At 43.0% G+C, this 15,087-nt stretch overlaps 1 protein-coding gene across 1 annotated transcript in view; it reads left to right on the top strand.

Moving 5' to 3' along the window:
• LOC119658134 overlaps positions 1 to 14,197 on the top strand; it is a 117,207-nt gene extending 103,010 nt beyond the window's left edge. Inside the window, exons 16-20 of the mRNA XM_038065403.1 lie at positions 5,101 to 5,250; positions 5,526 to 6,015; positions 6,077 to 6,315; positions 12,670 to 13,858; positions 13,918 to 14,197. Of these exons, the coding sequence (XP_037921331.1) occupies positions 5,101 to 5,250; positions 5,526 to 6,015; positions 6,077 to 6,315; positions 12,670 to 13,858; positions 13,918 to 14,124 (2,275 nt within the window). The 3' untranslated portion in view covers positions 14,125 to 14,197. The remainder of the gene's footprint in view (positions 1 to 5,100; positions 5,251 to 5,525; positions 6,016 to 6,076; positions 6,316 to 12,669; positions 13,859 to 13,917) is intronic.
• The last annotated feature ends 890 nt before the right edge of the window (positions 14,198 to 15,087 follow it).

Here is a 15,087-nt window from a genome sequence, read left to right as displayed (position 1 = left end):
TCCTTAATGCTTATCCTTGATAAACCCGGCCAGTTAAACTATTTTTCCTGAAGATGTGTAATTCTTCCAGATCAGGACTCCATTGCCATTTATTGACCTTGCTTGTGTTTCATTTTGGTCTTTGAAATTTGCGAAGATCTAAGAATTGACGAGTTTCTCCTCAATGGGTTTCTTTCTTGGTCGTGGAGCATATCCAGCTGCCAGCATTTTCGAACAAATAAACTGGATGTCAAAGCCACCCTAGTTGGTCAGCGACTTTTGCTTCGGTTTCGTTAATGAAATCTACATCTAAATTACTTATGGCAGTAGGTACCATAGCGATTAAGTTGCCCACCATCGAGAGACTGTGGTTGAAAAACACCAGGTGGGGACCGTATGGATGCAAAGTTTGCAAATATGGCTTTCTGTCGCTTTCAACGCTTCATCATTGGTGACACATTGTTCGAGCGGAAAGTTTGCGATAACGTTATTATTATTATTCTATTAAGGGAAAGTCGTACCGCGTCCTTAGAGAACAATTGTGCACCTTTTACTGGTTATAGTGTACCTATTGATCATAATATCTCAAGCAGGCCTATCACCGTCAGGCACTTTAGTATGTTCCATACTTTCAGCTTTGCATCTGGTATTAAGTGTTCTCCCAGATGTCAGGACCTACTTTGCACAAGTGCCGGACACTGTCCCAGGACGTGTAAAGAGGTTTCGTCATACCCTTTATACCCTTCAATGACCAGTGAGAATTCCCACTATGATTCGGAGGTTCTTTTTGGTGAGGTTTAAGCAATCCTTTCTGCACATGGGTTCGTATCCCCCAATAAGCACCCTGGATTGCTTCATCCCTGGTAGGACCGCCCAGTATAGTTCCCACAACCGTTCCTTTTCATTTCTTAGAGTCATAGTCATGAAACCGTTTCCGATTCCACAGAAGGGTTCTAGCCAATATAAAGGCATCCGTGCTCCCTTCATGGCTAGTTCGTCCGCTGCCTCGTTGCCTTCCAGCCCAGTATGGCGTGGAACCCAAGGTATTCAGTCTCTCAAGGCATTCCCACATCAGTTTAGAGTTCACCTGGTTGGACCTAAGTGCCTTGATCGCTGCTTGGCTATCGGTGAGAATAGCTATGTTCTGCCCCCTGTAGTTCCTTTGTATATTAAAGGAGGCACATTTGTCTATGGCGTATATTTCTGTCTGGAATATGTGGAATGTGTACCTGCCCATTAGTTCAAAGTACATTTTCCTTGGACCAATGGCACCGACACCCGCTCCCTCTGCTGTGTGGGATTCGTCAATGTACTCAGTTGCTGGTTTAAGCCGTATGTTGCAGCCACGTTCTCCTAGTTTGCCTTGTTATTTCAACTTGTTTCAAACTTCTTATCGAAGTGAAACCTCGTTGTTATGTTATCCCTTAATAATAATAATAATAATAATCGTTGGCGCAACAATCCATATTGGATCAGGGCCTTGAAGTGTGTTAGAGCACTTCATTCAAGACCGTAACGGTACACTACAGAACACTGTAGGAGGCAATGTGGTCAGCATTGCGCTCGCCCGAGATTATTACCCTGATTTGACTCAGGTACTCATTCACAGCTGAGTCGACTGGCATCCGACGTCAAGTCACGATACAAATCCCACTGCCACCCGCGAGATTTGAACCGCGGCCTTCCGTATGATAACCCAGTGCTATCCCTTGGTATCAGTAATTCGGGATATTTCCTTCGATTTAGGCGGTTTCCCGCCTCACTGATACTACCGGCCATTCTGAATAATGCCCTCCTTGCCTGCATCTGTATGAGTAGATGGAGAGGGGTTAATCCCAGAAGGACCTCCAGGGATGCCGTTGGGCATGTTCTCATTGCCCCACTGATACACACGCAAACCAGCTTTTGGAGCTTATGCAATTCCCTGGCTTGTGTGGTGAGTTCGGTTCTTTCTGGTCAGATTGCCTTACTATTGCAGTATATATCCAAAGTAGTATCTTCGGGCTGCAACCCCATTTTTTTCCTGCTATGGACCTAGAAGTCATCATATCCCTCGTGGCTTCCCGACAAGTGTTTCCAACATGTGTCTACCAGAGTAATTTTTGGTCTAGCGTAATTCTCAAATATTTGACCTATGTTTCTCGTTTCACCTCAATATCATGTAATCTTATGGCTCTCAGGTAAACAAACTTACGCCTCCTAGTGAATGGTATTATGGTGGTTTTGGTTGATCCGCCGTCCCACTTTCCTGCACCAGGCACTAGTAACCCTTAGTCCAGTTTGGATTCTATCATATAGGGTATCTTCATATTTGCCCCTACAGATTAAAACAATGTCGTCCGCGTAACTCTGGACTTGTATTCCAGTATTTGTTAACATGTCCAGGAGTGCCTCCACTACCATACTCTACATCAGCGACGATAGTACCCCGCCCTGTGGACAGCCTTGAGGAGTGTTCATGACAACAGAATTTGTACCTGTCGTTACTTCTATTTGCCTGCCTTCTAGCATTTTGCCCATCCAGAATGCCAGGGTGTTTCCCACTCCCTCGCGACTCAGGGCATTTTGTATCTCTGTGTGCGATGTGTTGTCGAATGCTCCCTCGATATCCAAAAACGCACACAGTGCAATTTCTTTTGTTTCTTTAGCATCCCGCAGCACTTCTGTCAGCTGATACAGTGCAGTTTCAGTTGACCGTTCTGCCCGGTAAGCGTGACAGTGATTTAGGGGATTACCCTTTGGAACGTTAGCTCTAATATAGTTGTCTATGTCCTTCTCCACCGTTTTGAGTATGAACGATGTTAGGCAAATTGCTCTGAAAGATTTAGGATGAAATGGATCTTTTTTACCCGCTTTCGGAATCAAGACCACTTTTGCCAGTCTCCATGCCCTTGGTATGTATCCCAGTCCTATACTCCCCCTTACCACCCTCAGAAGAGACTTTAAGATAATTCCTGGCCCTCTCTGGACTAATGCTGGGAAAATGCCATCTTCTCCGGGAGATTTCAGTGGTTTAAAAGCTCCCACTACCCACTTTACCTTAGCTTCTGAGCATACCTCTTTTGAAAGTTTCCAGTTCTCCTTTCTTCTCCTTTTATTTGTTGTTGGGGTGCCAGGCAGAATGTTGTCGCCTGCCACCGTGGGGTAGGACCCCGGGAAATGAGTTCTTGGCTGTAATCACCTGGTTCTCAGTATTTCGGAGATGTGCGGTACGGGGCCCCGCTTTGCTGGTTTTCGTTTTCTTTTCTTTGTTGTTTGTACTCATTTCATTTCCACGAGTATGGACGTTAGGAGGTCCGCAGTGCAATAGCCCCCCGTAGCACGGTAAAGTCTAAGTTACTCACTAAGATGACCAGGTATCAGTGAGGCTCCGTTCGAATACAGTCAGTTACCCTCGACTGTAAACTATCCAATGGCCACCGTTCGCATAACACCCTGGATTGGGGGAGGTGTTTTTCGACGTGTGGGGTGTGGCTATCACCACTCAATAACGGTCTTGGTAGACGAGAGGCTTGGCCCCTGAAAAGCCACGCACCGCCCCAGAGGAGAGACAGCTCATCCTCAGAGAGAGATAGGTTGGCTTCAGGAAGCTATGTTCGGCGTCAGTCTATCCTCCAGTGCACTGCTTGATCCCTGCAATAACGCTAGTTAGGTTTCAAATTGCCGGCACCGTACATTTAATCACATCAACTACATCGCGGACAGCGGTTGATTACTGTTATTTCTCTAAGAGGCGGAGTGATTCGACCAAAGTCATTATAGTTCCTTTCGTAATACGGTTGCCGTGCAGCAGTGGGGGAACTAGTGTTCTGACGGAACGGCAAAAGTTTTGAACGTCTTGCCGGATAATATTAATGAAAATTGGTTCATAATCTCCCTCTTTTCTCAGTTGTCGACCACATTCCGGAGCACCATAAGATCGGGTTCACTGTGGGAATATGAAATTGGATTAACGTGCGCAACTAGCTCTTATTGTCGCTGAGGTGATGAAGGTAATGCTCTCGAGGTTTGGGAACACAACAAATACCGTCACATAATTTGTCATAATGTCTCATAATTTCTCTTCTGCGAAGCAAAAGTGGCTGCATCGCGCGATTTAACCATCATATCTTGTTTAGAGTGTGATAATGGGATGTATCAAGGAACACTTCGAAGACCGATGCAAGACTGGTTTTCATTCTCGATCCTCCTGCGCTGATCATGTCAACCTACAACATTGCGGAAGAGTATGTGCAGTGCAGATCGTGACTTAAACTGAATTTAACTGACTTCAGGAAATTTTTTGGGAGCATTTGCAGTGAGAAAACAAGGAGGCATCGAGAATGTGTGGTCTAAGACGGAGTCTGACAATTGCATTTGGTCGTCGATACTATCCTTTCTTGTTATGTTGCCTTGTTCATCTTTCTACAATCAGCTCGAGAATTTTGATGGCATCTTCTCGTTGTCTCATCGAATAGTAAACCTTGCCCAAGCGGCTCTAAATTTGGAAGAGGAGTCAAGCAAAGTAGCACTGGTTATAAACACCTATAAAACAAAGGTTCTCAATATGACGAATTATCGCACACTCCCTATATGCCTTAAAGGATCTATCATGATAGTGTGTTTTCTTGTTGATAGTGGCACCAAACTCGATGTTACAATACGCATTAGCAGCGCAAAATCCGCCTTGGTCGTCTGACATTAGGACAAGCGGATACCTCACCACCGCCATTGATATTGTTCTGCGGCAATGTGCCGTTGCGCCGATGTATGGAAGCAGCAGAAGTGTTGCTTAAAATACAGAACTGGCGGTGGAAAGATCACAATTTAAGAAAGGATGATAACTTCATAGTGGATCTGAAATGGAATGGAATCCACTAGCCCAGGATACAGACAAGTGGTACAAGGCAGTAGAGAAGGAGTGTAGTTTTACTGTTGGGAGAGGAAGAGAGAAAACAAATGAGAGTGGGCTGGTAAACATTTTGGTGAACCGACAATGGTGTTTCATATTTTGATGCCACCAAATCCTTAAATTAGTGGTGTACCCATTAGATGGCGGGAGAAGTTACTAACCATCTTTATCTAATGAGAGCACTGATAACGTTACCTTATTAACTTTTTTATTTTTTATTACTATTGCAGATGTCTACTGTCGACCCAGTTCGCTCCAACTCAAGCACGCCGAGTATTTCCATGTTTCGATGAACCTGGTTTTAAGGCGAATTACGACATAAAAATAATACATCCAGCTGGAACGATAGCTATTTCTAATGAGCCAGCTATTAATACTCGGTAAGTTTTACGATGGGCGAGGACCAGAGGTCCAACTTGCAATTACTCGAAACTAAAATGCAGAAGAGACTAAAGAGATATCAAGGTAACAAATTATTTTGGGACTGAATGGAAGAGCTGAACTAAAACATTCTTTCATCTTGAAGTTGGTGCCAAACGTTCCAGTTTAGGATACAAATTTACATAACCATTCCGCAGCATTAGGGCTGCATGCTTTTAAAAACTTTTGAATAGAAGGCATATTTGGAACGGTTTAAACATTCTTAATTTTCTAGGGTCGCTCGTGCCGATACTCTTGAAACATCATTCGAGGAGGTTAAATCGATGCCAGCATACCTGGTTGGCTTTGTGATAGGCGATCTCGTCTACAATGAAAGCTATGAAGCATCCGTTAGACAACAAGTCTATGCGCGAGAAAATGAGCTAGACCACGTGCAATTCGCCCTCGATTTTGCTTCAAACGTCTATGATTACTACGTCAAGTACTTCCAAAAGACTCTGCCTCTCAAACAACTGAAGCATGTGGCCATTCCCGATTTTTACTTCAGCGCCATGGAAAATTGGGGTATGATTACGTACAAGGAGAGTCGCCTGCTATTCAATCCTGAAATTCATCCGGTGAACCTGCAGCAGAGCATTTCAAATGTGATTGGACATGAAATAACGCATCATTGGTTTGGAGACTTGGTCACAATGAAGTGGTGGACGCATGTTTGGTTGAAGGAGGGGTTCGCTACGCTGTTTTCATATTACGGTCAGGATGCTGTGAGCTATTGTTTGGGCATTACCTCTGGTTCAATTAAAGTGAAGTTTCTAATTTTTCCAGGTGAATGAGAACAATGATGCCATTCAGTTCCTTTTAGTTGAAAAGTTGCAATACGTCTTTACAATCGATTCAGATCCGGATATAAAGCCCATGTCAAAGTATATAGAAAAACAGGCCGATATTATGGCTAATTATGATAAAATCGCTTATGATAAAGCCTGCTGTGTCCTTCGTATGATGGAGCATGCTTTCACCAGCAGTGTATTCAAAGATGCATTGGCGAAGTACCTGGACCAACAGTGAGTATCAATAAGTGAACATTCTAAACCACACGCTTTACTAAATTTCGCTAGATCATTGAAATTTCGATTTAAAATTTTTCCATATTTTGATTTTTTTTCGATGTTGAGTCCTCTTCGTTTTCTGTTTGCTCAAACTTATGTGCACTATGCCGTAGGCCTTTTCTGACACATTTGTGAGTAGGTGAAACTATGTGTTTTGGAGTTCCGAACAATTGTCGCAGTACCTTAATTTCGCCTAATCTTTAGAGACTATAGTGATATCTTCTCTATTCTAACTAAAGTTTTCTAGGAAGTTTCTCATTTTATCCTGTTTCGGGTCTCCATTGTTTCTGAAGTAATATCTTAGGCGTTACTGTTACTGACACTATAACTGTATCCTTTGTATCCTTATCAGTCTCAAAGTTCGGACAGTTAATTTGGAAATAGTCTATCTTAGGTGTCCAAGCGAGGCCCAAGATTTTTATATGCCTTTCTGGAACCTGAACTAGATCCAATTATTGTATCTCTTTCGCGGCTGAAATTCTTGGTAGTATTATTATTCTGTTAAGGGAAAGTCGCACCGTGTCCTTGAAGGACTATTGTGCCCCTTTTACTGTTTAATGTATACCTATTGATCATAGTATCTCAAGCATGCCTATAACCATCAAGAACTTTAGTATGTTCCCTACTTCCAGTTCTTTCAGCTTTGCATCTGGTATTAAGTCTTCTCCCAGATGCCTCGACCTACTTTGCACAAGTGCCGGATACTGTCCCAGGACGCGCATGGCGGTTTCGTCATACTCCTCACAAAACCTGCAGGCAGTGTCCGTAGATATCCCTAGCTTCTCTAGGGGATAGTTCATCCGACAATGACCAGTGAGAATTCCCACTATGATTCGGAGGTTTTTTTTGGTGAGGTTTAAGCAATCCTTTGAGCGCATGGGTTCGTATCCCCCCATAAGCACTGGTAGGCCCGCCCTGTATAGTTTCCTCAACCGGTCCTATTCATTTCTTAAAGTCATAGCCATGAAATCGTTTCCGATTCCATAGAAGGATGCTGGCCCGTGTAAAGGCGTCCCTGCTTCATTTTTCGCTAGTTCGTCCGCTGCCTCGTTGCCTTCCAACCCAACATGACCTGGAACTCAAAGTATCCAGACCTTGTTGAACGAGCCGAGTGTATTCAGTTTCTCAAGGCATTCCCACACCAGCTTAGAGTTCGTCTAAGTGCCTTCATCGCTGCTTGGCTATCGGTGAAAATAGCTATGTTGTGACCCCTGTAGTTCTTTTGCAGATTAAAGGAGGCACATTTGCCTATGGCGTATATTTCCGCCTAGAATATGCTAGTGTACCTGCCCATGTGCTCAAAGTAAATTTTCCTTGGGCCACTGACACCGGCACTCGCTCCCTCTGCTGTGAAGGATCCGTCAATGTACCAAGTAATCAGTTCCTGGTTTAAGCCGTATGTCGCAGTTCTTGATAGTGGGGTAGTTATAAATTTTAACTTATTTTAATGTATTTATCGAGGTATAATTCTCCTTGAATGACTTCCACCAGATTTCTCAACTGATTAGCTTAGTATCTATCAAAAAATTGTATTCTCAAAGTCATTGTCGACTCTTTTTAAAGCGTTTATGATTGCGCGTGTTCGTCATTGAAAATTGGTCGCTCCACCACAGTAGCACTTGGTGACTCCAGGATTCTTCATAGCGTTTCTTTCCACGGACCTTCATTCCAACATCATCATTCCAAAGCCAACTATCTCAGTTGATGTACCGCTTACCCGGCTTGGTGACCCCGAGGGTTGCAGAGGCCGCTTTGTGGATGATGTCTTTCATTTGGTTCCACGATTCTTCAACATTCGTAATGGTCGGTAATCGTGTGAGTGAAATCGTTTTTTCTTTCTTCTCACCAAATCGCCACCATTTAATGCGCCGCGAGCCAGTGCGTTCCTCACGCTGCTTTATCGGTGGCTTAATTTGCAGGACGGCAATCAGTCTCATTGCGTGCTCCGAACCCCTATCCTCTATGGCATCTGTTACCGTCTACCTTTTCGCCCACATGACCATTAAGGTCCCCGGCAATGATAATATAGTCGTCAGCAGGCACGTGAAAAATCTTTTCATCTAAGAGTTACCAGAAGGCATTTTTCTCCGGCATCAGGTCGACCTGTCGGTGATGTCAGTTGATATAATGGCCAACACCATATTGAGTGTGTGGGCTACCAAAATAGAGAAGTTTGTAGCCATTTTTACCGCGTTTTGGCACCAGACCATCGAGTTTCTTGCAGAGCGCAGATATCAATGCGCTTTTTCGAAGAGCTCTTGCGAGTTCCTCGGTCGTTCCAGTTAGGGTACCAACATTTAGCGTGCAGACACGTATTTGTTTTTTTCGGACTAACTTACTTACGTCCTGACGCCTTCTATGCGTCAAGAACCCTTGCCCATTTCTCGACAGGACCGGGGCCCGTCTCGCCGCGTCGACTGAGGTGGACGCTCTAGCATTTCTCTGAGGCTTGTGACTCAATCCGATCATCATGTTTTTAATGACATTGTATGCATTTTCTTGGTCGCCCTGTCGTGGGACTTGTCACCAAGAGAGATCAGGTAGGATTTAGCATCGCGGAATAACTTCAACTCTACTTTATTTATTTCTTTCCCTAATGACAGCATTTTATTTTTGTTTTACTGAGGATAGTACAAAGCACGTTGCCTCAAACGCTCCTCCTTTAGCTGGGCTTGGGATCAGCATACTATGTTATTAGCACGGCGGAGTTAGCTGCAGAGAAACTGTGATGGGGTCCTACCCTCCCAGATTCCTCCCCATCATGTATTTCTTTGATGGAATTAAATAATTCTCGAAACGTTGTTCAAGATTTCCCATGCTAACTCGTAGTTTCCGTCGCTGATGGGCAGATCACTGGTTGGTTAGTTCACAAGTATTACATTTTGAAGTGCTTTGTCTAACTTTTGATTGTGGATTATCGGGTGTTCGGTCTTTTTACTACTCTACGACATTTTCCCAAGAACATGACTGCGCTTTGAACTTTTAGTTTGATTACAATGGCACCTCTTTGTCTAGCCAAATAAACTGATGATTCCGTCGAAGTCTTGGCATCATCAGGCCATAAAAATTGAGGATGTCCATTTAGTAGTGTGAGTTTTTTATCGTAGTAAGATTTAGCTGAAATTTAGAACAATTTCCACGCCCTGAATGTCATTCATCCTGTGAGTTAGGGCTTAATACATTCAAAGTCTTTCCTGCTTGTGGGAAAAGGCGGCTAAAAAGGATAGAAATTTGTGGGCTAGCAATTTGCGAAATTCCAGTGTTTCTTCTGTGCTGCAATATGGGAGTAACACATGGAAAGTGACCCCCAATGTCAGTCCAAAAATCTAAGCAATCGTGAACCCCTGTTTGCGTCATATCACTGGAGCACGCTGGCCTGATATTACAAACAAAGAAGGTAGTCGGGACAGAGGCATGTCATATTTGGGCATATGATTGGAGGATCACACATGAAGGAGGAGCATTGCTGACTGCTCCATGCAGTATATTACACTTCCCCAAGATGGCCGATGAGTGGGTCGCCCCAAAAGCGCTAAGGGCACAACAATAAAGAAGGAGTGCAGCGAGCTCAGGAAATTGTGGGGGGAATCATTTATTTCATTTATCGATCGGGGAACTTCATCCTTCATATGGTTGACCTTATCGTCGACATGGTGCCTTCACTCTCAACACCGAGGACATGGCAGCATCCTCATCTTGCATAGATACCGTCCTTACGGTTCGCAACAAATGGTCAATGTGCTACTGAGGCACACATCGGCACCTGTACCAGATACAACCACTAAAAGGTAACATAAAGGCGACAAAGGCTGTCATATATTGAAATCTCGGATTTATCTCTCACGGTGGTTGGATTTCCCGAGTTTTCTTGAGTTTACGACTGGAAATTTCCGGACACTTTCCAAAGTGGTAAGGGCGCTCTCCTGCGCGAGACGCATTTATTTGCTCGTAACGCATAACTTATCACCACTAATCCGGGAACAAGAATGGAAATGACGGCGTTTGTTTTCCCTCTCGGTAGGAAAATAGAATACATCCAACCCAATCGCGACCCACTTTTCACATTTAAGTGGCTTTGATCCGGACGAGCTTACTATTCGTCAATTTTCTCCCCGGGGGACTAACTATAATATGTTCCATCCTTACAATTTTTCACATCTCAATCTCAAAACAAGTCGGGAAACCGGAAACTGGACGCTTCAGGTACGAAAGGTTTTGTGTATTTCTTAGTACGTAGCACATAATATATCCGTATATTATGTGAGAGTATCCACTTTCGGGTGATATTGACATTCATAGTCTTCAATTTTCAAAGAAGCAACAAATTTGAGTTATTATAACTTTGTTAGTAATAAGGCAATTTCCACCAAACTTGGTAAGATCATGCTCTATATTATAGCCTATATCACTGCAAAATTTCATGGTACTAGGATGAACATAAGGAGGTTTCTAACCAATTACAAAAAATTGTAGTAATATACTATTATTAACTTTATTTAAACAGATATCGGCATGGAAGGTATTTCGGAGCCCAGGCACCGTATAGTGGCAGCCTCCTGATTTTTTTCAGATTTTTCGGTTTGGTAGTTTCTGAGAATGGCCCCCTTAAAGAAGTGATCACTTTCAACCCCCCGCGCTCCCCAGCCTTCCAACGAATGTCAAAACTAAGATCGGCTTTGAAAAGTACTAATCGAGACCTTTAATTTGATACCCCACATGACTATATTTGATGAAAAAAAATTTTACACCCCCCTTTTGCATGTATGGGGACCCCCCCCCCCCTTAAATTCAACGTAAAAGGATGTAATTCATTGTATGCGTGAGCGTTCATAGTTTCCATCTTCCTACCAAATTTGGTGTCAATCGCTATAACCGTGTCCGAGAAAAATGCGTGTGACGGACAGACAGACAGACAGACAGACAGACAGTAAACCGATTTTAATAAGGTTTTGTGTTTACACAAAACCTTAAAAACGTTCATGACACACTCCGCATTTATCACCTTCCGTCTCTTCTTCTTCATTTCCTTCTTTTTTCCCGAAAAAAAACCCCAGCCATGTAGCGCAGCAAACCAGAGCAGGGTGCCAAAGAAGTCCGAAGATTCAAATTTGAAATTTAAAATTTTAATTTCAAATTGGAATATTAGAACCTCAAAAGCGGCTAGGAAAATTATGTCGGCGTAACACAGCATTCAGTTTGATTTTTAGGCCTACAGAAAGCCAGGTCCACCGCTGAACCCGGTGCGATTCCAAAAAACAGCACGAGTTTCCCAACTTCATCGAGAGCATTAATGCCAACAGTATCACATGAAAGCTTCTGGCAAGCTAAGACAGAAAAAATGCTGCATATTAGCAAATGCATTCTCTTATCAGATTGTCACCTGACAAGGCGAATGAAATCTTCTACCGGTCCGAAAGCCGCAGACAATACAGCTTCCTTAACTTTATCAATGCCATCGATGATATGCTCAATTGCACGTATCCTTTTTTGTTGGTGCTTAATCAATGCGGCGATAACACCCGAAGGTACTGCTAAGCTGACGTTAGCTAATGCGGGAATCCCTGTGGCTTTTCATTCTTTGTCGGCGTGGATGTCGCTAGTGATTTGTTCGAAGATTTCTCAAAACCATGCAGCCGCTAACTAATGGCGTCATTTCGTGAACTACAAATAATTACCACCTAGGTAGTTTAGCTGTTGGACCTCCTCATTCATCGTGGAGAATGATATTCAAAACTTGTTTAATTGTGTTTGACGTGAAGCAAGATGTTCATCGGCATTTCTCTCCACGAATTCCTTCGGGTAGTCAGATGCGAGGCGGTTACGTCCTGAAGCTAGGTTATAAAATGCAGATTCTTCATTTTAGATAGCACTACGCTTAGCTCGGAGTGGTTCAGTAAATGACGTGTATGCTTGGCATACGTAGTTAACGTGCTCGATGACAGCTACCCACAGGATTTTATCTGTCAATTGTAAGATTCATCTTTGAACTACTTCGGAATCACGATAAATGTTTCTATATCCAAAAAGTCCGCTTTTTGGCCGTCGATCGAATACCAATCCGATCAGTTGACTTGAATGTCCGCAAAGTCCTTACTTTAATCAAAAATTTCACCAACAATATCAAATTTATATGCAAAAACTCTTTACACATCAAAAGTACAGACAAGATGGGCACTTTCATGCATTAAACCGTTTATAATGAATTTTGCTTATAGTAACATTTTTAAAGATAGTATGTATCTTTAGATCGATGACAGGACAAATGCAAATTTTTGACTGAACAGCTAAAATATTCTTTCACTTTTTTAGCGCATACGGAAACACAGATGAAGATGACTTATTTGATGCGATTGACCAATCTCTGCCCAGTTCCAATAGGAACCTTAACGTCACACAAATTATGAGATCATGGACCCAACAAGGAGGATATCCCCTAGTCACAGTGACCCTTGAAAATTCATTGATTCGATTGAAGCAGGAAAGATTTTTAGATAGAACTGACGTAGATCTACCTCAGGGGGCGTTGTGGTCGATCCCTGTAACATTTTACGTTGAGGATAGTGACAGCAGTTACCAGCATTGGCTTTACGAAGAAGAGGATACGTTGGAGTGCGAAAAAGTCTTAAAATCTTGTTCACCGGACAAAGTGTTTACCATCAATCATCTGCAGGCGGGTTATTACAGGGTAAACTACGACGAGGCCCATTGGAATACGTTGGCAAAGACCTTAAATGCGGATGGTGCAAAGATAGATGTGAATAATAGAGCACAATTAATAGATGACGCTTTCAACTTAGCCCTCACTGGACGTTTGAATTACTCGATCGTTTTCAATTTAGTCAAATATTTGAAAAAAGAAACTGAATATGCCCCTTGGGCAGCATTCCAGAGAGGTATCGCCACTCTGAAAAGATATCTTTCCGCACAAAAGGAATATAGTCGACTGGAGACGTTTGTTCAAAGTATTGTCGGACAATCTTATCGGAACATAGCATTAGCAAATCAGTACGTTTCGAAATTCACACGAAAGTTCTCCAGGCAAATAATTGTCAGTATGGCATGCGAATTTCGTTTGGAAGATTGCCTACAAGAGCAGCGAAATTACAGTTATCCGGACTTGCGAGAAGTCTACTATTGCAATAGGCTACGCGCTAGTGGTAACAACATGTACTCTGAGCTGAGAAATCTATTGAAAACTACAACGGAACCGATCCTGCGCGCTGAAATAATATCCTCACTGGGTTGTTCCACGGACTCAACGCAGCTTGCTGTCCTTTTACTTATCGCGGCTGATAAATCGGCAACTTATAAACTAACAGACGAAGAGCAGATTCAACTGATCCAAAGCGTTTATCGAAAAAGCCATTTAGGTGTCGTTGAAACATTGAATCTGTTCACCAACGAAAATATGAAGAATGTGATCACAAAATCCTCGGAATTGGAAAAGCTTTGTCTTGACTTCGCTAAATATATAAACAGCTACGATCTGAACATAAAGGTCAGATTTGGAACTTTTTGAAACCGTTTTCAACCTAACGTTTGCTTCTGAATTTTCAGTTCCTTCAGGTCGTCAAAGATTTACTAACGACTGCGAAGTTGGTGGAAGCAAGAGCAATAGTTCATCAAAACTTGTGGTGGATTGCGGACTATGGAGCAATGGCGCTCAGTAGCTTGCCAAATCCAACAAATGGAGTCAGTGGATTGTCTGGTCATATCGGGACAGTTGTTACCAGCTTCCTTGTTTTAAAATACTTTTATCATTGACGGTTAAACCCGATATAGTATTTCGGGTGTGATATATCAATTCAGCTTATGAATCAAATAATTAGAAATAAATCATATAACTTATAATAAAGAAGCGTAATGTTTCCTACTTTCTTATACCGTTGGCATGCACCCCTAAATAGGCATAGTATGTGAATCATAGTTACGCACTATTGTTGTCGATCTGTTGAAATGTGTTTCACTTCTCCCCAGGACTTCCCACTTTTCCTACACTGCTCTGCATCACATTGTTCTGTCGTCACCCAATCGTCGGACATCGTGGTTTAGCCCGTAGTGGAATTTCCATCCTTTCCTAATGTATGACCTAACCACAGCCACTTTTCCATTTCCATCAACACATCCCGGTATCTGCCCGGAATGCTGACGTCGTTTTCAGTTAGTTATTATTTCAGCCCAGAGTTCCACGTTAACCACGCGGGCAAGACTTGATGAAAATTTGGAGTCTTCGAGTAGCGGGGGCGGTTATTTTCCACGTGCTGCTGGAGTACAGATAGTTCCTTTTCCAAATTTTGGGCACAACACCGAAGAAGGATGTAGCGCTGTTAATCCGTCGAGCGACATCAAGTTTGGTGTCACTGTTGCAGAAACAACACAGACGTAAACTGGTGGACGCCTTCAATACTCTGCCAATTGATGCAGACTGGAAGAGTGTCATAACCAATCAAGCTGAGAACTTTGATTTTGATCTTTAGCCCGACCCTGTTTGCCACCCGGTTAAGAAGAATGCTTCGGCAAGTATTGAAATTGTTGCACGCAGTGCGAGGTGGTGTTACTAATGCAGCCGCCTCTGAGCTCATTGAATCTTAGTCGTCAGTCACTGTGAGTAATAAAGCGGTGCTGGTTTGGAGTGTGCTACACAATCACGTGCATGCTTTGCGGGAAACGCTTGACCAAACTTTGGTGCAACAAGGGGCGGTATGCTGTTGCGTCTACCGTGGTGGT

The sequence above is a fragment of the Hermetia illucens genome, chromosome 5 (genome assembly GCF_905115235.1).
Source record: "Hermetia illucens chromosome 5, iHerIll2.2.curated.20191125, whole genome shotgun sequence".
NCBI lineage: Eukaryota > Metazoa > Arthropoda > Insecta > Diptera > Stratiomyidae > Hermetia > Hermetia illucens.
The sequence above is the reverse complement of the archived record's forward strand: the minus strand, read 5'-3'. Positions and strand labels throughout refer to the sequence as shown.